The 26,338-nt window shown below is 41.0% G+C and overlaps 1 protein-coding gene across 1 annotated transcript; it reads left to right on the top strand.

Moving 5' to 3' along the window:
* The first annotated feature begins 5,474 nt into the window (after positions 1 to 5,474).
* LOC113154559 (ubiquinol-cytochrome-c reductase complex assembly factor 1) lies at positions 5,475 to 20,851 on the top strand. The gene is made up of 9 exons (XM_026348826.1): positions 5,475 to 5,687; positions 7,259 to 7,366; positions 8,827 to 8,934; positions 11,429 to 11,501; positions 12,482 to 12,539; positions 12,976 to 13,084; positions 17,529 to 17,606; positions 17,864 to 17,977; positions 19,935 to 20,851. Exons 1-9 carry the CDS (start codon positions 5,616 to 5,618, stop codon positions 20,067 to 20,069), a joined length of 855 nt encoding a protein of 284 aa, XP_026204611.1. The 5' UTR covers positions 5,475 to 5,615; the 3' UTR covers positions 20,070 to 20,851.
* Positions 20,852 to 26,338: the final 5,487 nt, after the last annotated feature.

Raw genomic sequence — 26,338 nt, 5'->3', positions numbered from 1 at the left:
TAGTTTCTGTGGTGTTTTTGATGATGTAACATTTTCCTTTTTGTAGAAAATGAACTGTAAGTAATTTATATTTTACATTTTCATCTAAACACTGTTTATTTCACATCCTATTTCCTTTCTTACCGTTTCACTGTTATCTCTTTTTGCTGTTAGTTTTCCGTCATGTTTTCTAGTTTGCAAATGGGGAACATCTCCACATACACGTTTCCTCAATTGTAGTGTGAATAGAATCTCGTCTGAGTCTGGGTCCATCTGAGGACAAGCAGAAACTGTGAATGGCTTTACGGTAACTTGTGTTTATGTAGCCTAAAAGGCGTGACGCAGGGCGTAAGAAGTCCATCAAGCAAACACTGCAGCCAGTTTATTGTTCTGAGTGCAAAGTAATAGCTGAAAATGAGCTTGATTTAACAGCTGGGAAGATTTTAATGAGGAAATCCATCAGAAATAAATCGAATGGACAAAAACAGTATTTTGAGTCTTGTTGTTATGTGACAGGTGCAGATTTTGAAAAACCTAATCTAAAGAATCTCTCACAGTGTCCATCACTTTATTTATGCAGCATTTCAGGTCTCAGACTTTCTGAGGTAGACTACCTACAGATAGGCTGATGAAGATTTGGGGATTAAAGTCATCCTGGTGGTTCAGCCCACTAACCCACCAGGATGACAACCATCTGTCTCCATTTACAAACTTCCAAGTCTAATCTGAGCGCACTTTTATTGTTTTCAAAATCCCATTAGGAGCTGCATGTGGCTAACGCAACCCTTCTCATTATGAAGTAAATTGCCTCTGAATCTAATCTGAAGCTGCGATCAACAGTTAGAGGTCGATTTAAGGGCTTCTGGACTCTGCTGCTTTGCTTCTTAATGGTTCTGCACCTCAAGAAACACTCTTTCAAACCGGGGACTATGTGGAAATAAGGTGCTTACACGTTGTGGTGAAACGTTTGCCCTGTGGAGGGAGTCGATGATGGAACAGACACACACCACATAAACGCATACACACTTTTACTACGTGTCTTTGAGGAGAGGCAGGGCCATGGCTCGCTTTGTGTGTGTGTGTGTGTGTGTGTGTGTGTGTGTGTGTGTGTGTGTGTGTGTGGGAGATTATAAATACATCCTTGACCTTTGTTTTCTTTGCACTGTTTCTCCTGTGGGATTCTGTTAAAAGTGGACACACATACTCAGTGTAGTATTGCGGGCAGGATGGCGGGGTGGCAGCCATTATTTATGTCTGCTTTCTTTAGCGAGGTTTCTCACAGGAACAGGAGCCGAGCAGGAATCCAACGCTTCCTCTGCGCCCGCCATTTATCACTTTTTATTAATACAAAAACAAGCACACACGTAAATGCACCAGCCGTGGACACAGTTAGAGACCAGACAATTACACAAACACACACAAATATGCATACGCACAAAAAAATAGACACATTATTGCGTGTCAGGTATGCAGGAGGATACAGGCAATATCACACACGCTGACACAGTAATACTGAGCAGTCGTACACCGCAATGTGCAGACACACACATTGAAATAGAAAAACAATATTTATGTAAAGAGATTCCTGTGATCAAAGGGGAAGTAGCTAAAATATGTTTCTAACTCTTTTTCTTTACAGTAAAAGAGATTTAACAGGATACAACACTGATGTCATATCATTTCATAGTAACCTTGATCCATGAGATGCCCAGCCTGCCTGTCAACAAAGCCTGAAGAAAACACTGTTAAATACACTGTAACTTTGAAAAATGCTCAGATAATAACAGTTAGAGGCAAAAATCATGACATAGTTGGAGGAATTCAATGTTCTGTCCCTGCTTCCACGTTAGACTCTCTGACTCTGACACTGTTTTAGTTTTGCATTTTGGTATTTTGATGTGGCCATTCTTTTGTCCTGCAGAGGTTTAGTTTAATGCTGCCTTCATCATAATGCTTTTTGTGTATTGATCAGTATAGACAGAGTATGGTAAAGTAAAATAAATGTACAGTTACTGCATAAATAATGTGAGCTAATTAAGCTAGTCCATGACTCCCTGCTTAGGTTACAGTAGTTTGTATGTAAGAGATTGTATGCAATTAACGCACATTTTCAATATTTACAAGGTACAGATTAGCCTGTTGGGAATGTCCAGTGTTTTGCAGGTCAGGAGACCAGTTAGTAATGACTTTTACAGCATCAATATACTGCATGATGTCCACTGTTTGAAAACTCCAGATGTGGAATTGATCCTTTAATGACATGAACACACCAGAATTTGGAGTTCCAGTGACATTTAGATTTTGCCATGAAGGATTACAAACACATGAAACTGAGGCCAAGTGCTGGGACCTTTAGCAGCTTCCTAGGAGGGTTATCCAGTCCTAGATCAAGGTCATAGATGGGACATACTCTGTAAATGTGTGTGTATTGCAGGTGAGGTCACTGCAGGGTATGCAGCACCTGACTGATTGCAGAGGAAATAGCAGTGGCTAGACCTGACGCTGCCCCACTCAGTCACGTCTCATAACTCACTGCTGGAGTATTATTGTAACTTTCACGTTCAGCATCAATCTGCAGCCGCTGATTTCATTTCCTCAGTCACAGAGTTTCAGCTCTCAGCCAGATCGCTGGTCCAGAAATCTCAACTTGACCTTTTAGTTTTCCCTTTTCACACCCTTTTGCTTTGTTTCTCCCTCAAAGAATTGTTGGTTTGTGCTTTTTCTGTCTCACTTTGTTTCACTCCACCTCGGCTCTTGCTTTCTCACTTCTTTGTGCTTTGTACTCACACATGCACACAAGCAGACAAACACACAAACGCACTTTTGCTTCATTAATCAGCAGTGATTGATTGTGTCCACAAACTGCAACTGAGGAATCAACAGGCTTCTCAGGCCAAATAAGAAAAACACAAACTCAAAACATGAACATCTGCACTGGCTCCACTTTTATTTATGCCAGGAAAGTTAAATTTGACATAATGAGAAAATGAGGGAAACTAAGCAAATTAGAATAAATCAGAATAAAACTATACAACCACTCTTAGAATGTCAGTAAGCATGATTACATCACTAAACCGTTTTGGCCTTGAGTTTTTCCTAAACTAGAAATTCACTTGCTGCATATTAATATTTGGACAACGTGCCGCACCGTCCATTTTCCTAAACATACTACAGTATAAAGTTATGTGAGTGGGTGTGTGTATTAGTTAAATGTGAACTTCCTGATTGTCACATAACTCCAAAGGAGGAAATCTGTCACCTTTACACACACAAACACACTTTTAAAGTGACACACATTAAAAACAGAAAGTCTCAGAGGCAATTAAAATATTATCTCACAATTAAAACATTATCTCACCTCACCTGAAGAAAACGTCAGATTAAAAAACAGGCAGCTGCTGGTTTTCTTTATCAAAATGTGAAGGTTATGCAGTATAGCTCTTGATATACCTACTTTAGCGTGCAAACTGCACCTTCATGCCCAGCTTGGTTTCTTTGTGTGTCGTGCGTTCACAGATATTGATGCAATTCATCTGCAAGATAGAAATTCAGCACCTCAGCAGAGGCAGCAGAGAGTTAGGACAGCAGCAGTTTTGTGTCACCACAACAATGGTGGAAAGCTTTGAAAAGAAACTGCCGAACCATCAGCGATGTTGCTGATTGCTGGTGCTGCAGCCAGTGTCTACAAGTGTTTGTTGGCAAAAAGCGAGTATTTCTGTTTGTAGCTTCTGCCAATGTACACAAACTACTCCAGCTTTCTTCTCTTTCTCTCTGTCTGATGGCCGCCCACCCTGATCCTGGTTCTTCTGTCCTTTTAACAGTTTCTTCTGTTACAGGGACTGGCTGGGCCCCCCTTGATACACTAAGCTCGTTTCATTTCTCTATCTATTTATATGCCACCTGTCATTAGCTTTGTGTGCTATCCTGTTGTGCTTCCTTCTCTCTCTCTCTCCCACTCTCTCAGCTGGACTCATACTCTTACTCAGCTACTTACCCCACCAACCTACCACTGAAATGTTTGCTGCTCATTGTTCTTCTTTTTTTTTGTCTCTCCTCTTTCTATTCACCTCAACCAGTCGAGGCAGATGACCGCCCACCCAAAGTCTTGTTCTGCTGGAGTTTCCTTCTGTTAAATCAAGTTTTTTTTTTTTTTTTTTGGGGCACTTTTTCAATTGAATTGGGCTGAATTGAAGCTGGTCCCTTTGTGAACAAAAACAAGTATTTCTGTGTCCTAAGTCTACAACTTTATGATCCAGAGTTGATTTTTAAATGCTAATCTTAATAAGAATGCTAATATCAGAATCAGCAAAACTGGAATTTGACTTGAAATAGAATTCAAGACCAATGAAAAATAGAAATAACTGAAAAAGTGAAGTAGAAAGTAGAATGTTGTTCATTTGGATGTCAAACTCTATTTGAGCTTGTATGCACATTTATGCCTGAGGATGGGACTAACATGTTATCTTATCTAGTCCTTCATGCAGAAATACATACTGTTACTGTTGGCTTTAGCTTAAGCAGGAAGTAGATGAATAACTGATGGCTTTGAACAATCTGTGGAGGCATCCAATGCATGGCTCAGCAGAGTCATGGCATACGATTTCTGTGTGCTATAATTGATTTGTTGTAATACTTGCTTCAGGAGGAATTAAATAGCAATAGAATTAAAACCTATACAGAAGAGAAGATAAATTTGAGAGAATTGTATGTTTACTTAGTTTCTAGTGTCACTGAAACCTAATTAAAGCTGCATCAATATTTTCACCATCAATACTACTGCTAGTAGTATTAGTTTTTTTAAACTAAGTTGAAGACACATTTCAACTTTTAGTAGATTTGTGTGAGAAAAAGCTTCATTTCCCAGAATCTACTTTCCAATTGTGATTCGTGATAACTTTTGCTCATGTTCGTTGGGTCTGTCACTTCTTTTGGTGTTTTCTCCAGTATGTCCATAGACCTGAAGACATTCACATAAGTGCACTATTTGTGTAGGCTGATCCCAGATTAGTAAACACTCTGAAGAAATGCAGGACAGTGGGAATCACGGTGAAGTTATAGACATCTTGTTTTGAGAAGTTTAACTTATGAAACAAACAACATTTACATATTTAAAGAATATGCCACATGCCATAGACTGTAGCTGCAAAGTCCCCAGTTCAGGTCCGGCAGGGGGCTTATGTTGCACGTCTCGTCATCTCTCTCTCCTCAAGTTTTCTGTCTCTCTGCTATAATGAACTATCAAAGGCTAAAATACCCCAAAAAAATCTTTAAAAATAAGAACTGTTGTGGAAAAACTATATATAAGATAGTTTCAATGTAGAGGCATTTAATGACGGAGGGAAACTTAAATAAATAAGCTATTATTGAATTATCCTACATATTAAAATGTTAATTTTAACATGTAGGATACATATTGCATCATAGGCTATGGTTTGATTACTTAAGCGGACCATTTCTCAGCTGAGACATCGTTTCCGGCCGGACAGAGTTGGGCGTCGGACCCATTCCGTTGACATTGCTGAGGAGGAGGCGGCGGGCACCGGACTGGAGTTACCAAACCTGAAGGTGTCGGTGCAGGGAGCCGCAGCTCAGTGGCAGTCCGCTCTTCAGCTCTAAGTTTAGGATATTGTGGAGTCATGTATCGGCGGCCGCTGCAGTCTGCCGTCAGAAACTTTATGACTGCGACCGCGTCCAGAGCCGCCAGACAGGTAACGAACACCGTTACAGCTAGCGTTAGCTTAGCTGCTAATGGGATTTATGTTATGTGCACACGCTAACGTTACACACGGTAATAAGAACTAACGGGGGGAGACCAGAGTCACAAACCAGCGAGGGACGTGAAGGACAGAGATATAAGTGGTGTGAGTCAGGATCTGACACCAGGATCTGACTGAGCCATTAAATCAGTGTAATGAGATTAACAGGTGAACGTACCTGAGCGTCTGTCAGCTGGTTTGTGCAGAAGAAGCTGGTCTGCGGTAAAAGACAGGTTCACAGGGTAAATCTTCATTCGTATCAACTGCTAAAGAAATAATGTCCTCATGTGGGAGAAAATCCATGTCAAAAAGCAACCAAATAAAGTTTATGTCCTAAATCTACTGACATATAAATAGAATCCTCCTTTGTGTGATTGACCATGATTTCAGTTCACTTCAACAGTGAAACCCAGATAATGTTGTTCAGAATATACTGTAATTATGAACAATAACCTTGAGCTGATGCTATGGATGACTCTTATAATGGACGAATATAAACAGGAGGAAACAATTACAGGAGGCAAAACCTGTTTCAGTGTTCATGTGTGCAGCTTTTTTAGGACTTGTAAAATTGTCAGAACATGACTGACAAGCCTCGTACTTTATCATATCAAATAACCATTTCATTTAGCTTTCTAGCAGACAGAATGAAATGTCTCTGGGTTTTGCTTCTCAAGAAGAATGTGCTTATATGAGCCATGTCTCGCAAAAAAGAACCTTTAGAGGATGTATAATCAGGAATTGATGATTTACATAAAGCTGGAAAGGGGTTACAAAATGATATCAGAGACTTTAAAAATTCACCAGTCAACAATCTACAAATGGAGACACTTTGGGACTGTGGCTACTCTACCCAGAGAGACAGACAACATCAGGCAACATTGGAAGTGGCTAACATCTGTGTTCATGAGTCTACAGTAGGTAAAACATTGAACCAGCAGGGTGTCTATGGCCAAACACCACAAAGGAAGCTGCTGTTTACTAAAAAGAACACTGCTGAATGACTGACGTTTTCCAGAGAGCACATTGACACTACACAGCAGTATTGGCAAAATGTTTTTGTGGACTGATTAAACTATTTTGAACTATTGGAAAGAACATAGCACAACATCAAAACATCATCCCAACTGTAAAGTATGGTGGAGGAAACATCACGATTTGGGCCCGCTTTGCTGCATCATGGCCTGGCCAGCTTGCAGTGATTGGGTGGAGGATGAATTCCCAAGTGTATCAGAAAATTCTTCAGAATAATGTGAGAATATCTGTACGTCAGCTGAAACTCTGTAGACGTTGAGTCCAGACCTCAACCCAGTAGAGATGCTATGGAACGACTTGGAGAGAGCCACACATGAGACGTCCAAAGAATATGACAGAGCTAAAGCAGTTCTGCAGGAAGAATGGGCTCAAATTCCTCAGTTTCTTTTGCTGTCATTTTTACAGTTTGTTGTCCCTCTGTCAGTGCCTAATATCTCATTCTCCTCTTGTCTCTCTTTCTTTTTGGTGTTCCCTCCATGTCCACCCAGCCATTAGATCAAGAAGCCTCCTTTTCCAGAGTTTTAGCAGCTCGTCAACAGTCCAGAGTCTCCTCTTCCTGTTTAATGCCATGTCGCACCCTGCACATCTCTACACAGGTAACTGCACACAATCCTGATGAGGGATTCTATAAAAAATCTATTTCAGTTTAATGTGTAATAAATTGGGTAGGTGATGAAAGAAACCCTCAAACCCTCAGGTGTGACACTTGCTCCTGCAGAGAGTCCTGTGTTATATACCTTTTATGGCATTTTTGTAGCATAAATGTTTGGCGAGCAAGTTGCGTCAGATCTGTGTTGTAGTGTGTAAGTCAGTCAGCTTTAAGAGTGGGTGACCTATTTTAACCTACAACACTGTCTGTTGATTTGTTCAGCATGTTTTGCTGCAGTGTGGGAAATAAATTCCCAACGAGTGAAAATGAATCCAAAGTGTTTCCTGCTGACTTTACTGCAGAAACATCTTTTAAGCAGCCAAGAATGTCTGGATAAAGCTCAAACTGACGGAAATGTTTGCAGAGAAAATCATTAGAGTGGTCGACTGTAGAGGGTGTGAGAGAGAAATGTGGGATTTATGTTTTGCAAAATCATTTCATGTTCCATTTATACAACAGAAATGGGTTCAAGGATTATTGACTGCATTTACATTGCATTTCACATTTACAGAATATTTTTTTTATCAGTCGCTGATTTCTTAACTGAATGTAAATCAGAAAGGTGTGTTTTATAAATTGAGGTAGATTAGAGGGGATTAGGCTAGACTGGACTTCCCCAGGTTTCTAATTGGCTTTTTAGACCACATGTGCAGGAGTTTCCTCTGTATGCTGCATGTATTAAATACAAATAGTTAATGCTGTCAAAGCAGTTCGGTTCTGTTCTGATTAGTTACCAGGTTACTACAGTCCACACAAAGTGCGGCACTGATTCAAGACTAATCTGAAAGTGTTGACAGCCTTGTTTTATAGTCGGGACCTTATGCTTCCTGACTACACTGGACATTAAACACAGACACAAAACGCTCAGCTGGTGTCATTGTTTAATAGATGTTGAGCAGAAATCATTCTGCAAGAAAAAATCTCTATTGCTCTTATACCAAAGCAAAACTGGAGATGAAGGATAGCTGGGGGTCGTGGCAGCTGTAATAAAACTGTCAAGACATGAAGACAACACGCAGCTTAGAATAGGTCAGTTTATTAAATTACTCAGCAGCTGCAGTAAAGGCCATGTTCACCAGGTGTGTGTCGTCATACTGCTGTTGATTTAATGAGGGTTATGCAGTATATACACAGGGAATATTAAACCTCTTAAAGGAGTGGTTTCTTCCTATGCTGTGTCATCTCTGCCATAGTTGTTATCACTCTTCTCTTTCTCACTGTTTCTTTGACTCTCTATAAGAGACCTTTTATCCCACCACCTTAGCCCCTTACCGTTCCCTCCTTTGGGTCTCTAGCATTTTTTCTGGCATTGTCATCTCTCACACTCCCACTTACCTTGCTGTCATCTCCTCTTTCACCCTTTTGTCATTCTCTCCTCACTGTTTTTCTTTCTGTCTCATTTGTCAGCTCTGCAGTGTGAAGGAGACACCCCAGCACAGCGAGGAAGAAGTCGGGGCCTTCACAAAGCTCATTGAGGCCATGGGCTTCACAGGACCTCTGAAGTACAACAAATGGGTGAGCGATGGAGGGAAGGTGGATGTAACAGGGACGACAAGTATGAGGGAAGAAGGAGTGAGATTTTTGATGAAGTAGGAGGAGGAACCACAACTTGTTCACATCACAGTCCTTGTCTCCATGTGGTGTCTCTGTATCTGTTGTAGCTCTGACCTGGTTATATTCTTGAGGTTTACTTCAGCTACCGAATTTATTCACCATGTGCCCTAAAGAAAATTTGTAACAATATCATTAAGTAGTAGTAGTCATGTGTTATGAGAAGCTATAAACCTTTATATGTCTTTGTAAAGCTGGACCCGGGGCCTGTACTGAGCTGAGTGCAGAGAAAAAAATGTTTAAATACAATAACAGCTGCACCTTTACCCTTATTTAAGCTGGTAGTTGAGTACAGACATGTAAACAACCCCCCAGGGCAATAATGTTGGGAGGGAGGCATTGGTAGAATGAGCAGAAATAGAGAAAGGGAAGGACAGAGATCTAAGAAATGTATAATGGTGTTATGTAACTTTCATTCAAACCAAACTAGGTTTTATCTAATATCACAGTGATACACAGGGTTGTTAGCTACAGCACGTCTGTGATCAGAGAAGGAAAGAAGAGCTCCGACTCTCAGCAGGGAGGTTAATTTATGGGCTGTCAGCCAGGAATCTTCCTCACAGCTCGTAGGTACATTCTCACTAACTCACACACAGCTCAGCAAATCTCCTTTGCTGTGTTCTGATGCACACACAGTTCTGAAGGAAACACGGTATTCTTACTACAAACCATTTAACATTTTAACATTTTTTTAAATCTGTGTCCCCCAGGATAGTAATCTGTTAAAGCCAGCTTCCCACTTAATGTTACTCTGCTGTGGCTGAGAAAGGAAACACAAAGAAGGATTTATGCACTGAACAGAATAACCTGGGAAGGTCCGGGTTTGATCTGACTCAGTCAGAGATCTGTCCACAGAGAATATGGACAGGAGGGACAATTATAGCGACCGCTAATCAGTCCCTGCAGGATTTTGCAGATCATTTGAAGTTGTTGTTGCCTAATTTGCCAGATTTTGCTGCAACTTTTTAAAATTATTATGATGCATGTTGCAATGTTTTAAAATAGCAAAAACAGTCTCTTTTTTGTGTAATTCATAGAAAATCTATGTCAACTTGAATAATCATCACTGTTCTGAACGTGTTATACAAACAGACAAGCATGCCTTTGTCACTTTGTGATGATTTGTCTTGTCTGTTGACCCTGTTTGAACCACTCCAGGTGTGTTTTGCAGTAGAAAAATGTTTGTCAAACCACCAGAGCGTTGGATGCTGTATATGTGTTTTATACAGAACACCAGGGAAAGGCCTTGCACAATGTTTAGTAATAACTTTTGCAGTTGGACGTTCTGGGAGTCTCTTGTGTCCTCCTATGATATACAGTATCCCAGAAATCAGATATTTATGCCTTTTGTAACCGTAGGTTATTTTTTTTAATGAAAGTTACATACTGAAGTGTTGGCAAGTGCTCATCAGTGGTGCACGTGCAGGGACAGGGCAGAGTGTGGGTCAGAGCTGCAGAAAAGTTGTGGTGACAAGTTTGCACAGAATTCAGAGGGATTGGTTGAATTTACTTTCATCACAACAGACGTTGGATTAGGCAGGATAACTTTGGTATGAAGAAGGACATTAAAATCCCATAACAGCAGAAGAGAATGTTTTCATGTCACTGATGACGTTCGTACAGTAGGTGAGTGAAATATGTTTGTCTCATATTTATATGTAAGGTGTAGTGAAGAAGAGGCATCATGACAGACGGATATAGGACGACTAATTTTGAGTTGACTCTAAATATTCTCCAGTAGGGGTCCTTAGGCAAGACCTCCTTACGCCTTGTACCTTGTACCTCACTTCGCTTTGGGTGAAAGCGTGTGCCAAATGACTAAATGTAAAAATAAATATTGTGATTCTGTTAAACTGATTAAATTAGATAAATTCTGTGATGCTGTACATTGTTCAGAGCAGTAACATATGTTTCTGGTTATACCTGTTGCATCAGCCTCATAGTGAGTGTGTTTTCCAGGAATACACACATCATTAAAGCTTAAACATTTACAGCCATGGTGAGGTTTGGTAATGTGGGAGGTTTTAGCTAAAGAGTGGAAGAGGAATGTGGGTTATTGTGTCATCAAGTGAAGTGTTGGGCTGCACGCCTGCTTGGCAGAGTTTGGCATGAGCACTTACACATCTCTGACCTCATCTCTGTCCTGTTTCTGCTTGGCATTGAGCCTTTTCTGTCTACAATTGGTTTACAGTGTTTGCAGCAGCCACGATAGTGAAGCTACCAGAGCCATGACTCTAAACAAAGATCTGCGAAAAAAACATTTATCAAACCCGTTATCAAAACACGTTTTTGACTTTTTGGGCTGATGTAAATCACTTTAAATAGTTTTTATTTATTGCACTTTTAAAAGTTTATACATATAAAGTAGTTTCAATACATGTATGAATTGTCTCCACAGAAAATCAAGATTGCTGCCTTGCGGATGTACACATGCTGTGTAGAGAGAATCAATTACGACGAGTTCTTTGAAAGTAAGTACAGAGCAGCTTGACTTGTGATAAAAAGTATGAACCACAGCTTGTGCCTGTTGGCTGCTCTGCTCCTCTCAGATCTGGTGTGGACTCTCTGCTCCAGTATTTTAACCCAACACTGGTGCAGACAGTCTCCTGGCGTCCAGTGTGACAGGTGGACTGACAGTGCTGTCAGCAGCCCGGCAGGAGTGATGCTCCACAGTTTGAACACCATGCATAGTTTTAAAGGATGACGAATGTTTAAGTGTGTTTTTTAATACAGGAGTAAACACTTTTTTTCATCATACAATCTGACACTTAAACACACTCTTTGCTACCTGGCACACAGAGACACACACACACTCTCTGACACGAGTGGTCTCTTAACAGCAACTTCCTACCTGAACACTCTCGTCCAGGTCTGCCATCCCTCTCACCCACTGCACTCTGCCAATGGTGGTCCCTTTACCACACACGAAGCAAAGTTCTTCTGCTCAGAGGTCCCACGATGGGCCCCGTTTCTCATTCTGTTTTCAGTCTAACACTTGATGTAACAAAGAAATCTATGTGCACAGGTTGATGGAAAACAACTTCATCTATTTATCAGGATTCTGGCTTAAAAACTGAGCCATATAAGCAGTATAATTAACCTGTATAAAAGCTGTCCAGTTACACATTAATTTGAGTTATTCAACTGATCCATCAGTACATCATAAGTTTGTCACAGTAATGAGTGACTAGAGCACTTTACAGAAATGTAGTGGTGACGTTGAACATGTTTCGGTTTGTCGTGTCGGCTTCATAACAAGCAGCTTTTTTAAGAAGTCCTGTAGCAGAAAAAAATCATTTCCAGTTAATAACCCAATATATTTTTAATTATTCATTATGTTGAGAAGTTGTTAAATTAAATCCCTTTTATGCAGAGAAACGGTGCATAAGTAGAACAACTCTTACTGTTGTGTAGCTTGTGTTGTAACACACTCGTGTTTTGTTTCTTTCAGAGTGCTCCCTCCCCGACACTCTCAACTCTTGGTTCTTAATATCACAGCTGCATGTATGGTGAGTTAATGCACCTTTTACCCACTTGTTGTCTTATTATGTTTTTCACTTCTTTTCACCCCCCACATACTGACATACATCATTTGCACATTTGATTTTTTATTTTGTGTGTGTGTGTGTGTCTTTTTACATACATTTGCATATAAGTAAAATAAAGGTTATGTTTTTATTCTTGATGTATGTGTTGCTTCTCATAAAGATCATGTCAGGACATAAAGAAGTTCAGGTGCTTCGTCTCATTTGATTATCCCAAGAAATGCTGTTCACTTCATGAAGACGTTTCACCTTTTAGTTGGCTTTATGAGTTGTGCAATGTGAGGTTTTCTGGATGGAAGGTGAAATGTTTTTAAGAACTTAAAGTCCAGTTGCTACTAACGACAGTTTGTGGGATTATGACCTAGATGACAGACATCTCATTAGACTCTGTCCTTTCTAGGATGTGTTTGGTGCGGATGCGTCAGGAGGGCCGAACAGGAAAGTACATGTGCCGTTACATTGTGCACTCCATGTGGGAGGATGTAAATCAGAGGAGCAAAATCATGGGGGTAGGTTCTCTGTGTGTTTACGTGTGTGTCTGTTCTCCTGGAGCTCAGACAGCAGGATCAAACCCACAAGATCATAAAACACGTTTCCACAGTAAACACACATATTGTACATAGATTACATAAAACTTGCAGCCTAATGGATATCCTGCCATCAGGCTGCAACACAGTTCACTGGTGTAACTGGTGAATTCAAGCTGAAACTAACGGTCAGTGTGTTTTATTCAGTTTAGTTTTAAAAACAAAACAAGAATTCATGTCCCTCAGTAAAATCTAATGGTTATTATAAAGTCTTCAATTTCATTTACAAAGTCTTAAATATTATCTGCTTATAGTTATTTTTAGTTAATCTGTTATAGTTGAATTAACATTTCAGTTATAGACTTATTAGACAATGAGACCTTAAAAGTAAAACCCTCCCACTCTTCCTTCACCCCTGAACTAGGAGATGTGAAATCTCTACAAATGGTTTGTGTCTTGTTGTTTTCATTTTGAGCTTCTTTGGGATCGTGGTCTTCTAACTGAGCTCTGTGACTTTCACATAAAATTAAATGTATTTATTTAGTCTGTACAACATATGACTCCCTCTGTTCTTAGACCCTTGGATCAGGTGAAGAAAACTTAAAGATAAATATTAAGTCACTTTATACAGAACTTCAGGAGCCACCTGGGTCTGTTCAGTAACTGAGACAGGTCACATTAATTATATTACTATGATGTATTGTTTTACAGCTGGGAAGCACTGACAGACATATGATGCAGATTTCTATAAATTAATGTACATAATGAATGATTATACTCCCTTAGTTTGATATGGTTCTTTATCGGTGTGACTATAAAGGACACTGAATTTGATTCTCTGCTTTACAGAACTAAAAACACCCCAGAAACCCATGAATCAGGCAACATGAAAAATGACAGTTGATATAAATACCATAAATACTGTTTCCATTAATCAACTTAATGGCTTCAGTTCTGGAATGAACCATGAAAACTAAAACCAGTCAGTCGTTTAGAACAGAAAAGCTTAAAAAATGACCAGTAATAATGTTTTTGTTGTATGAAAGCGGAGTTCGCTTTTGTCAGAATTTATTACAGGTACTTTTTAAATCTCTGTGCATCTGCAGCAACAGAGGAACAGGTTTTGTTTTGTTTAGTGGCCTCAGCAGCTCAGTTTTCTTGAGTGGTGCTGTGCCTCTAAGTGGCCACAAATGCAAACAACGTCCAAACCTGACCTTTCAGCCTGAAAACAACCAAATGTCACCCTATTAAATAAATATTCATTACTTCATAAACATTTCCTCTTCGGGCTGATGCAATAGTGCATTAAGTTTTATTCGTGCTATTGCATGCTGCAAAGGATGCAGGTTTTGTTTATTTAAAGTTTTACATCAGCATAATTGTGCCAGCAGTTCTCAACCAGAAAGTGAAGCCAAATCCCCGGAGAGTCGGTCTGGCTGCCGTCACCGTGTCCACAGAGTTGTTCACTATTCTTTGTCAGTGGAGCAGCTCCAGGAAGTGTCGCTCATTGACATCACAGCCTTAAAGCATGGCTTTGCTCACATGCAGCGTTGAGAAAAAACTCTTTCACACTCAAATTATACTGGAATGAACTCTCCAAGTTCATACTCTACGTATTGTTTATATGTCATTTACCTTTTAAGTGTTGTTGTTAAAGGGTTTGCAACAAAGGTAAATATACTAAGGGAGGATGTTTTACAGCCGCTAAACAATTACTACTCTTTACTTTAGATAATTAATGGATCAAAATGTAGTTAAACAAAAATTGTGAGGAGAGCAGTAACATAACTAATTATTAGCAGGGCTCACTTTGTTCCATTTAGTCTCCTGTTACCAGATAAAGACACTTGAAATGAACTTTACGGAGGCGCTCGACTAAAACAACAAACCAAACAACAAACTAAACATGAAAGAAAACCTCACTACTAACTAACTGACAGAGAGAAGTACAGTCCTGAACCTGGTTCCATGTCAACAGTGAATAGAGAAGAACTATGGACTACTACAGTAAGTCACGACCAATAACAAGTACTCGTATTTTAAGCAGACAGGATTTGGCCAAAAGACACAACAATGCAGCTCCCCACTTCTTATTTATGCCCCTGTGCTGTAGACTACAGTTGGCAGCAGATGCTCAGTTATCAGCCAACGATGACAGAGACTAAGAGACTAAATATACAGTAGAACATGAATGAAAGATTCAATAAGGGATTTTTTTGGCAATGGAGATTAATGAATCCAGCTTGTTGCCAGCGTGGAACAGGATCCAAAATGGAGCCAGCTATTAGAACCCATCCCTAGCTGAGTGTTTAATGTCTTAATTTGAAAATTAGCTGTTGTTAGCTGCCAAACACGCCGTTCCCTTCTATTTATTCAGCGTCTGCAAACTGTACATCCGCTGTCACAAATATGAAAGGGTGATTTGCTGCACACTTAAAGTACATAAAGACGTTTTCATCTGTGAACTTTTTATTCACACACATATTTCTAAGTTAGAAGTGCAGTAAATGTTACAAGTGTAAGATTATTGCACCAATTTGCCATAAAGTTCCTTAATTTCCAACAACAGGAAGAGAAATTGGCTCATCCACCTTAATGTCTGCATACAAGGGGACATGCATATCAGGGGTTTGCGGTGAAGATTCAGCATTTGGAGGAAGTCAACTGAAAAAGGAGCAAGTCCAACTAGTTGTATGTTATGTTCAACACTTTCTGTACTCCAACGCTAACCAGTTACCTCTGCCCACTCTCTCAGCCAGTGTTACCAGATCTAAGGAGAGAAACAGGGCCATCTCTTGTCAATTCCACGACTTTGATGTGTTTTGAATTGAATGTAGTAGGGAAGGGAAACGGTTCTGGACAAACTGGACAGTTTCACTTTGTTAGACGAGTATAACAGAGTGAGACGGGAGATGGGGAGCAGCCCAAATAAGCAACTACACTTTTGCAAATAATCTGCAGCCCACAACTTAATAACTATAATATTTATAGTTGACTTTACCAAAAATCAAGCCTAAAGTCACTTGTAACACGTGGCCTGGAGTGCACGCAGTGGTCCTTCTCATCATGAGCATGTTTTTACAGGAAGACAAAAATAGCAACAGCACATACTTATACATATACATCCAATATTTTATATGTACTGTGTGTGTAATACATCATATATGTTGTACGTTCTGCCGGCCTGTCAGAGTTTAGCTTAAATAACAAAAGTCGTCCTAACGGCAAAATGTCCATCACTGTCTTAAAAGGCCCAGAGATGTTTTGATTTGTCAGGTTTAAGTCAACAGATTCATGTCAGACTAACTCCCAGGTCACGTATATTTCTTTCAGTAAAATGAGCTTGAGGCAGCTAAACCCCAGAAAAATTCTCTTTTATTATTGGTGATTTTAATAAACTAAGATGGTTGAACCATAGCCAGGGTTCAGCATGGGGTCTTAGCTTTAGCTCTTTTTGCTGTGTGTGACAGAAAGAGGTCAGAGATGAGGAATTGCAGCGTGGTTTGTGAGCTCACTCTTGGTGTGTGTACTCGCATGTATTGGGCAGAGCACAGGGGGTGAGGCATGTGTCTCGGGGAGGTGATGCAGGTGTTTTCACAGCTGCCTATGTGAACTTTTGTCAGGCTGTGTACATACAGTACACTTACGTATGTCTTTATGTGCTGGCACATGTTCACATCACCCAGTATTAAAATCTTAATTTGATCCCCAATAAAAAGATGAGATGTGATTTTAATTTCTTTCTTCAATTTAATCTGAACACATCAACTTTTACACATGATTGGACTAAAACCTTCTTATTGAAAGTGTTTGTTGACCTGATGATGTAAAAATAACAAAATAATCAAAAATGGAAAATAAAATATGAATATAAAGAAATGGTGTGAGCTCCTTCTAAAGCTCAAGAGGCAGGACAACAACACTCAACACTCCCTTACTTCATAAAACACACTTGCACTATACAAACCTCTCACTATACATTCACTCCTGTGTGTTTTTGTTACTACAGCATCGTGTAGTAACATTTTCTGTGTGTGTTTTAGACAAATGTCCCTAATCGAGCCCTACATGTATTTTTACAGCACACACAGTGATTGGAGTTGATCTTAGGTTTCATGCTGATTGTGGTAAAGAGCAGTAAAAACATTGGTCATTTTCTCCACCTTCATAATTACTGCTGCTTTCACTTGACACCAACCAAATTCTACAACAACTTTTCACTGTGTACTTACTGAACTGCTGCTGCACCGCGCCTTCATCCTCAGGACACATGGTGACACGACATTTATTAGGCTGAAAATTGATTCCAGTCTTTAACATAAACTGTCACAAACTCTGGTTGGTGGTGTAAATCAAACAAGGCGGAATTAGTTTTCTACATGTTTCTGCCGTGTTAACTTTGATTTTCTGTCTTTCTCGGATGTAGATTGACGCCCAGCAAAGAAAGGAATCGATGAAAGTGATGACAGAGACCTTCTATGCTGCAATATTTGGATACGATGAGGTGATGCACTTAAAACAGAGTTTTACACTGTAGAACCACACTGTGTTTCAGTGAAGTATTTAAGTAGCACCTGAGAAGACAAACCTCCTAATTTAAAGTGTTCTGTTCGACTTGTTTCTCTCACTTTTCTGCAGCCAGACTCCACAAACAAGTGGATTTTTAACCTGGAGTCATCAGTGCTGACTGATACACAACACATGAGAAGCTGCAGTCTCTTTGGTTTTCATAGAACAAATGATGTGTGTGTCTCTCTACAGGGCCTGCTGTCTGATGACTCTGTGCTGGCTGCAGCTCTGTGGAGAAATCTGTTCACTTGTCAGTGTGAAGACCCCCGACAGCTGGAACTCATGGTGGAATACGTACGCAAACAGGTTAGTTTACGTTTTGCTTTGTGTACTTACACTTCGCAGTATTTGCATTATTGATTTGTCTGTGGGAAGTACTAGTACTTCTTCTCTTGAAGTACAAGAGTGATTTGTATCTCTTTTAAAAACTTTATTAAACCATATACAAAACCACAGATCTTCCATTCCTATATTTAGTCACTATGTAAATCCAGCTTGGAGTTTAAGTTTGGATTGGAGTGATTCAGGAAAGTTCTCAGAGAAACTCTGAGTAGGTAAGACAGAGAACTCTTGATCTCACTGAGAGGTGTCTGTGGTGATGCATCGTTTTAAAACTTGGTAACTGGCTCATCAGTGTGTTGTAGAACAGTGAGTGCAAGTACTTGTGTCTGGTAACGTTTAGGTTGAAGTTGGTAAATTAGTATCGTTGTAAACCTCAGTACAGTTTTGTTGATGGTGTCATTGTGGTTTAATTAGAGGTTCCTGTAGCAGTTACTGGGCTCAGTATATGTTTATCTCAGTTAATCTCAATATAAGTAAAGCAACAACATAGTGCACTGTGCAGTGAAAGCGTCTAATCCCATATTATTAAATAGTCTAATTATGGTTATAATCATAGTAAAAGTATTCTAATTTAAATGATATGAACTTTGTAGGGTTATTTTTTTTACAATGTTTATTAATGTGGGATATTTTTACACTCGAACTGGTTCTTCAGTAATGATCTGAATTCTTCTTCCACCACTTCTCCAGGCTCAGTATTTAAATCCAGTACTGGGTCAGTAAAACCAAATGTTAGTCGTCAGTATTTGCTAAAATCCCGACACTCTATCCATTTCCGCCCCTCCCGTCCCCCATTTCTCCTCTCCTTCTAACCTCCTCCTCTCTCTTTTTTCTGTATATTTTCTTTCCCTCTGTGAGATTGAAAACACGCTCCTGGTTTCAGAAACACCTGCAGGCCTCCATCTGCTGCTGGGGCCACATGGTCCAGGACCCCTTCTCCTTTTAATCTCCTCTCTTAATAGTTCTTCAGCAGACTTCCTGTCACCGTTCATGCTTTTAATATTTCTTTTGTCTCAGCCAGTGGACATAAATGTCCTACACCTACTGCTGCATCTTTATTCGCTTTTCTTACTGTCAACAAACAACACTGGAGACACACACACACACAGATGCAGGTGTGTTAAAGGTCATGGAAGCAGTGTCCGACTCAATCAGCCAACAAAGTGTCCCCGGCAGTCTGTGTGTCTTACGTCAGAAAACAAACAAATGACACACTCCTGCAAAAGTGTGTGCCTGCTGGTTATAAATGCAGCCTCTCCTGACTCCCTCAGTGAATCACACTGTACGTACACATCTAAAAGAAGAAAATATGTTTGTCAGGTTGTCACTGTACCAGTACAAGTGTAACATATAAACATATAAACCTGCTGTGGCTCACGACATGATGCAAACAGGACAAACAGACAAAAACAGGAAAGACAACACTAACTTCTCTTGTCAAATCAGCATGTCTGGTAGATGGAGACAGAGACTTGACACAAGCCGAGGGAGATTTACAGATTATATTTGGGTTCAGTGGTGTAGGTCAAACTTTAGACTAAACGGATGTAATTGCATCTGTAGTCTAAATGTGTCACTTATTAAAGTCACTTAGTTTCTTCATTCGCCTAAAGGGCTATAAAATAATCTCTAATTCTTGATATTGGTATCATCTCCACATACAACTGCACAGAATACTCAATTGTTTCCTGTTTGTTCTGTAGATTTGACAACTGTGTGCGACTTGAGGTGTATGTTTCTGTGTGTGATGGCTACTTCAACAGCAGAATGTCTCTTCTGGGATTAATAAAGTATCTTAATTTAGAGAGTACCTATGGGTTTATATGGTTTATTTACTTATTATAGTTGACTCATTGTTGTACTGGTACTTTACTGAGGTGAAGATTCTCAGTCTTTCTTCCACTCCTGCTGTTTTGTCCAGATGCAGTACATCGACGCTCTGGATGGGGAGGACCTGCTGCTGACAGGAGAGGTCAAGTGGCGCCCTCTAGTGGAGGACAATGCACAGAGCATCCTGAAGGTGGTCACGCCGACGTACAACGACACAGGACTGTGAGACGCAGAGACCGACTCTGACGTCCTCATTGTTGGTTTCATCTCTTCCCGTTTCCTTTCTCCCTCCTGTCTCTCTTACTCTCACTCGCCTTCTCCTGTCATATAATCATGGAATGGGATTTTAAATGTGTAATAAGGTTTGTTGCTGTTGTCCCCCCCCCACACACACACACTTCTGTGTTTGCCCACAGCATCCTCCTCCTCTCTTTCCTTCTCTTCTAACTGATTTGTCCAGAAGTCCGTTTCTGGAGGTAGGGAAAGTCAGGCACCGTCTGATTTTTACACACAACCCGAACTCGTACACCCACCACCCTATAAATCCAAAACCAGAAAATGCTATGCATCATCATCCTTGTTGTATTTGAGAGCCTCTACTGCTTCCTGTCTGCAAGCTGAGCGAACGAGACACTCTGTATTTATATTTTTCTAGTTCTTTTTCCACGGATGCCACTCTGTATTTATAAAGTATTTTGTATACCTCCTCGTTTACACTTTCCTCCTGCAGAGGTGTTGGCTTACACTTCTGTCACTGCTCCTCACTGTGTGTTAGAGAATGTTTCCCTCTAAATCTATGTGATTAATGTTAAGTGACATGGAAACAGTGGTTTTAGAAAACAAAAGCTAAACAGTCTGCTCTTCTGTAAGGCTGCAACTCATGAAGCCTTCGGACCTGAACAGGAAGCTGAGCCCTCAATGACCCAAACGTCATCACTGTATTAAAAAAATGAGGTTTTTCTTTTTAAGAAGTGAATTAATAAAATGTTCTCTGGATGCATAAAACTACTGAGCTGTGTTTGATTCGTGTTCTAGTTTGTGTCAACAGTAACTGCTCACTTTAGATTCAAGTCACTAACCCTCAGGAGCGCAGGACCGACCTCGATGAAGTTCTTGATTCAGGTAAACGACTCTTGCTGTCTGCTACGACCCGCAGCTCGACCTGCAGCTCGTCCTGCAGCTCGTCCTGCAGCTCGACCCGCAGCTCGTCCCGCAGCTCGTCCCGCAGCTCGTCCCGCAGCTCGACCCGCAGCTCGACCCGCAGCTCGTCCTGTTGTGTGAGAGTATACTTGACTCAGTCAGCAAAATCCTAGAATCACTTGAAGACCTCAATGTGTTCTTGATATCTATAAACCGGCCTGAGTTTAAAGGCTTCACTGAACCACTACAGAGGAAGAAGAAGACACAATGAGATGTTAATAAAACCACTGTGGAATTTCTGGATCTGACCTGTTGTTTTCAACTCTTCACACGTGATTAATGTCCGACCTTAATTTGTACCGAGCCTTTTATACAGATGTTTGACTATCACAGTGAAATACAGATAACTAACAAACAATAATTCACACTTGATAAAGACTATAAAATAAATGGAAAACACATTCTCCTCTTTTGCTAAATGAGAAATCGTGTACAGTCGCTGCAGTTTCATCATTGTTCATACATATAGTGTCAAACTCAGACACTATATGATTAATGTGACCTAATTATAATTTCAGAACTTAATTTTAGGAGGGTAACCATCTTAAGGATTTATCCTGCTGCTCGTATTCTCTCATTGTACTGAGGGAGTCAATGGGTTAAATCACGTTTACAACTCTGACCATTCTTTATGTGATGTGGAGTTTCACCCTATAAAATGATCTGGAGGACAAAGTGACTGAACAATATTCAGTTGTTTCCTGCAGAGGGAGCCACACTTCAGTTTTTTAAAGAGCACACACCAGCCTGCTGTTCCTGGTGCAGTGTCTGCAACATTATACAGTATATTTTTAACATTTCACATTCTGCCCACGCTCGCTCTCTAAAGCCGGAACAGTCTTTACTAGCTGACAAAGCAGAGGCGTCCAGGTCTGCACAGATTAAAGGCTTTGTAGAGGACAAACCAAAGACAGACGGACGGTTTGGTTCTGTGCTACAGTATCTGTGACATATGTTCACTCTACAGGAGGAGTTTGCATGTTTCATTGTTTTACAGCATTTAAATAAAAGTAGCAGCAGCGCAGTAAAACAATAAAACATGAACACATAGAAGTGGGTGAACACCTTTTATATCCACTGGAGGACTGCTCTATCTACTGTACAAAGTAAATTCAACTCCTGCCAGTATCACATGGTGTTTGCACAGACTGCCGTGACCACACTCAGTGGAAAACAACCTTCTGACCTTTGTGTCTCAGGTTGTTGTGAGCTCCTCTGACCGCTGTTTCAAGAGCAGAGTCGGTAGAAGCTTCTTCATTGTTGATGTTTCTTTCTTTCTTCTTCTTTACTCTCTTGAGCTCAGCTCAGTTTTAAATATGAGCTCTGCTCATTTTGCAGTAGTTTTCTCTGTGTACCACGTCGAAGGACTGAGATCGATCCAGTCAGTGCAGCAGCAGGTCTGTGTATGTGCAGCTTCATGTTGTCCTGCAGTTAAACCACTGTGGACAAATTCATGTCACTTATGCTATTAAAAGAAACTGAAGAAATGATTTAACTAACACGAGAAACCACAGGCTCTGCAGGGGGGCTAACTGTGCACAGCTTTAGTCCAAACGAGAGAATCATTTGAAGCACGCTCAGATGGACAGGAAGTCTGCAGTAACACAGTGTCTCTGACAGAAGACAAAAATGCAACACAACAGTAAACAGTGTTAAATCACACTGAATGTGCATCAGTCAGTCTGCTGCTGTATGTGGACGTTCTCATGAGGTCCTTTTAGCGTGTGGTGCAGATTCACAGCTCTTTCTTGGTAAATCAGTGGCAGCTAGACTTTTAGATTTAGTCTGGGGGTCATGCTGCATTCAAGACCTTACTCACACAAACGGGGTTTCTACCATCTTATTTTTATTTAGTTCTACTCTGTGCAGGTCGTGATGTGAAGGATGATTTATTCCTAGTAGTATTCTATCTGCACATGTGCAGCTACACACACACAGCAGTTAAACATGTTTAAGTCTTTCAAACTACTGGATGAAGACTGTGAATGTTTTGTTGGTACTAAAAGTTCAAATCTTGGTTAATAAAGATAAAGAAGTCGCCTCAGTTACAGGTGCAGCTAGTAACATAAAGTATGTGCGACACACACCCCACATCACTAAGTATGACATTAACATGTTGCACAGCATTTGTCTTTGTACAGTACAGAGACCATAGAGGCTTTTGATTAAGTGTTAGAGGGTTCGTCTCTCCTCAGATCTCCAGTTTCGATTTGTCCTCCTCTGTTGTGCTCTGTAAATGAATGAATGGTCATTTCATAATGTTACAAAGATCAGACTTCCGGCCTCTTCCACCGTCCCACTCTGTTCTGATTGGGCTCCTTTGGGAATTCTTCCTGTGGGTCAAACTCTGACCAGCTGCCACTGCACCGTCCGTCCAGAACAGACAGACAGGAACGGATTTCCTCACTTGTTTTAATGTGACCCACAGTGGACAGTTACACCTCGACCACGTCTCCTTTGTCGACTGACTCACTAGAAAAGTTCACCCACTTTCATTCAGAACTAAAAGTGTTTGTCCCAGTAGGAGAGATTCTCTCCTTATGTGTGTCAGGACCTGAACTGGGTCATCAACCAGGTTTCATTATGGAGGATCCCCAGTGACAGTCGCTTCCTGACATCTGGGTCAATCAGAAGTTGTAACCTGCTGCAGGTCAGAGCAGGATGTTCACAGGAGATGAGTCTCTATTTGAGTGAGTCCAGCACTGTGACAGCAGCTGACATGTTAAAGACAATATGGCCGCTGTAGCTTCTTACAGTATGAACAGCTCCACAGACTAAAACCAGCATCACTGTCATCGGCTCTGTACGGCAGAGGTCACATGATCAGACGTGCTGTTCTCATTACATTTGTCACCTGTTGCAGCTTTCTGACCTTAAAGCTCTTTGAACGTCTGAAACACAAGAAGAGACGTGATGGTGTGATGCAGATATCATGACGGTGGCCCAGAGTGTTCAGAAGAAGAAGGACTGTACATCAGAGGGAGTGTGAGGGTCACAGCCAACACTAACGGTGTCTGCACAGAACGACAGGAAGCTGACGGTGCAGCTGTGGTCGGTGCTGAGACAACATGAGCGGGAACAGATACTTCAGGAGGTGGAAGATTCAGAACCACAATCACAGAATATTCACTTTTTACAAGGTGGAAAACAAACAAAGAACAGGGACTGATCCAACACCAGCTGGAGCAGAGACGGCGAGAAGCTGAAAGTGAAGCTGTCTACAGAGAAACAGGTCCGACACCGGACCGGTCTGGGTCAGGGACGACAGCAGGAAGCTGTCGAACAGCGGAACCATGAAAGTCACCAGGGCGTAGATTCACAGAGACGAATCAGCTGATCAACGTAGAAAAACGTCAGTAAAATGATTTGAGGAACTGTCACCGTGGAAACGTTTGACCTCAGTTCATCAGTGTGTGTGTGTGTGTGTGTGTCTGTGTGTGTGTGTCTGTGTGTGTGTGTGTGTGTGTGTGTGTGTGTGTGTCTGTGTGTGTGTGTGTGTGTGTGTGTGTGTGTGTGTGTGTGTGTCTGTGTGTGTGTGTGTGTGTGTGTGTGTGTGTGTGTGTGTGTGTGTGTGTGTGTGTGTGTGTGTGTGTGTCTTTGGTTTTAATGGTCTCAGTCAGTTCTCAGTCTGTTTCTGCTCCAGGTGACTCATTGTTCTCACAGGTGCGTGAAGCCGTTGGTCGTCTGACAGAACTCGTTTCCATCACAGCTTCTTTTCGCCCTCTGCAGCTGTGGGACGGACTTCTATGAATATCAGTTGACACGTCTCCACAGGATGATTAATAATAACCTGTTGATCATGGATCTTATCCAGTGTCACTAGAAGATCCGAACACTGAGCTGCACATGAACAGTAGGAACCAAAGTCAGATGAGCTGCAGTGAACCGTCCGTCTGCAGGATGACGTGATAGAATCTATACGATTTGTATTTGACGTGACAGCTGTCGGTCGACCACTGTTTGCTCACACTGTAACAGTCCGTTTAATATTCTGATCGTATTCACACTGCAGGACATTTTTTAGCACGCTGCTCTCAGAAAGCAGCTCATGACTCACTCAGTGCATCATCATCATCATCATCATCATCATCATCATCAGAGCTCTGCTCTCATGCTCAGTTTGTGCAAATGAGAGTCGGACGTGTGCTGCGTTCTTTCCTTCTGTCTTTCCTTATTTCCTTCTTTCTTTCCTTATTTCCTTCTTTCTTTCCTTCTTTCTTTCCTTCTTTCTTTCTTTCCTTCTTTCCTTCCTTCTTCCTTCTTCCTTTCCTTCTTCCTTCTTCCTTTCCTTCTTTCCGTCTTTCTTTCTTATCTTATCTTATTTGCGTCTACACTGAAACTACGACCACCTTCTTGAACTTCCATTCTTTCGTCATCTCACCCTCTGTCCCCTCTCCCCGTCCCCCGGCCTCCATCACGCCTCCTGTTTGTTGCTGGTGTTTGTGCAGTGGTTCAGGGTTCGTGAGGTCAGGAGCTACAAACCTTTCTTCTGTCTTTCTTCTGGTCTCTATCGTTTCTTTTCTTTCGCCCTGCTTTGTCAAATAAAGTCCTTACATTAAAACAACATGGGGGACGGGGCCCTGGGGGGTCGGTTTCATGTATCAGTGAGACAATGAAATATGATCTGTGAAGTCCAGTGTTTACAACGCTTGTTATTCGCCGTAAGGCAGCAGCGGACAGTACGACCCCTTCTGTATGTTTCTAATCTGCAGGTCTATAACTCCACTTCCTGTCTCGCTGCTCTTCTTATTCTTCTTAAACTCACACTCAGAGGTCTGAGGACAGAAGGTGTCGTTGTGGCGCATTGTAAAGAACCACTTGAGGCATATTAGTGATTTAAGTCTATATAAATAAAACCTGATTTAATAGTTCGTTAACACGGCAGCAGCTTCTTACATACACATGATTAGACAGCATCGTCTCTTCAGGACGACATGTTCAGACAACAGAGACAGTTTTACACACAGACGCCTTAACTTCTCCCAGCTCTGTAAGCCGTAGGAATGCTTTTCATTTTGGACCATTGTGCAGCACATTATTACGTCCAGTGGTTGTGTTCAGTGCCAGATCAAGATTTAGAGCCTTTTATACAGCGAGGCGGAAACAAAGGGTGTGGATGTGTCTGAATGTCGTGTGGGAGACGATAACGTTTGCATCCAGGCCAACAATAGATGTTTGCTTTTTTGAACCATGGTGTTGCACAGGTTGTCATGATCTCCTGACATTTGTTTTCTAAAACCCTGTAAAGTGTCACCTGATTGGGATTCCCACAGGATTTATCCTAATGACTGAGGT

The sequence above is a fragment of the Anabas testudineus genome, chromosome 5 (assembly GCF_900324465.2).
Source record: "Anabas testudineus chromosome 5, fAnaTes1.2, whole genome shotgun sequence".
In the NCBI taxonomy this organism is placed as follows: Eukaryota; Metazoa; Chordata; class Actinopteri; order Anabantiformes; family Anabantidae; genus Anabas; species Anabas testudineus.
This window is presented reverse-complemented; position numbering and strand designations above follow the sequence as displayed.

What these genes read in the sequence shown, in the direction of transcription:
- LOC113154559 (XM_026348826.1), top strand. Translation starts at nt 5,616, where the DNA reads ATGTATCGGCGGCCGCTGCAGTCTGCCGTCAGAAACTTTATGACTGCG. An exon ending in CGTCCAGAGCCGCCAGACAG is followed by an intron (nt 5,688 to 7,258) that starts GTAACGAACACC and finishes ATGTCCACCCAG; the next exon opens with CCATTAGATCAAGAAGCCTC. An exon ending in ATATCACAGCTGCATGTATG is followed by an intron (nt 12,540 to 12,975) that starts GTGAGTTAATGC and finishes TGTCCTTTCTAG; the next exon opens with GATGTGTTTGGTGCGGATGC.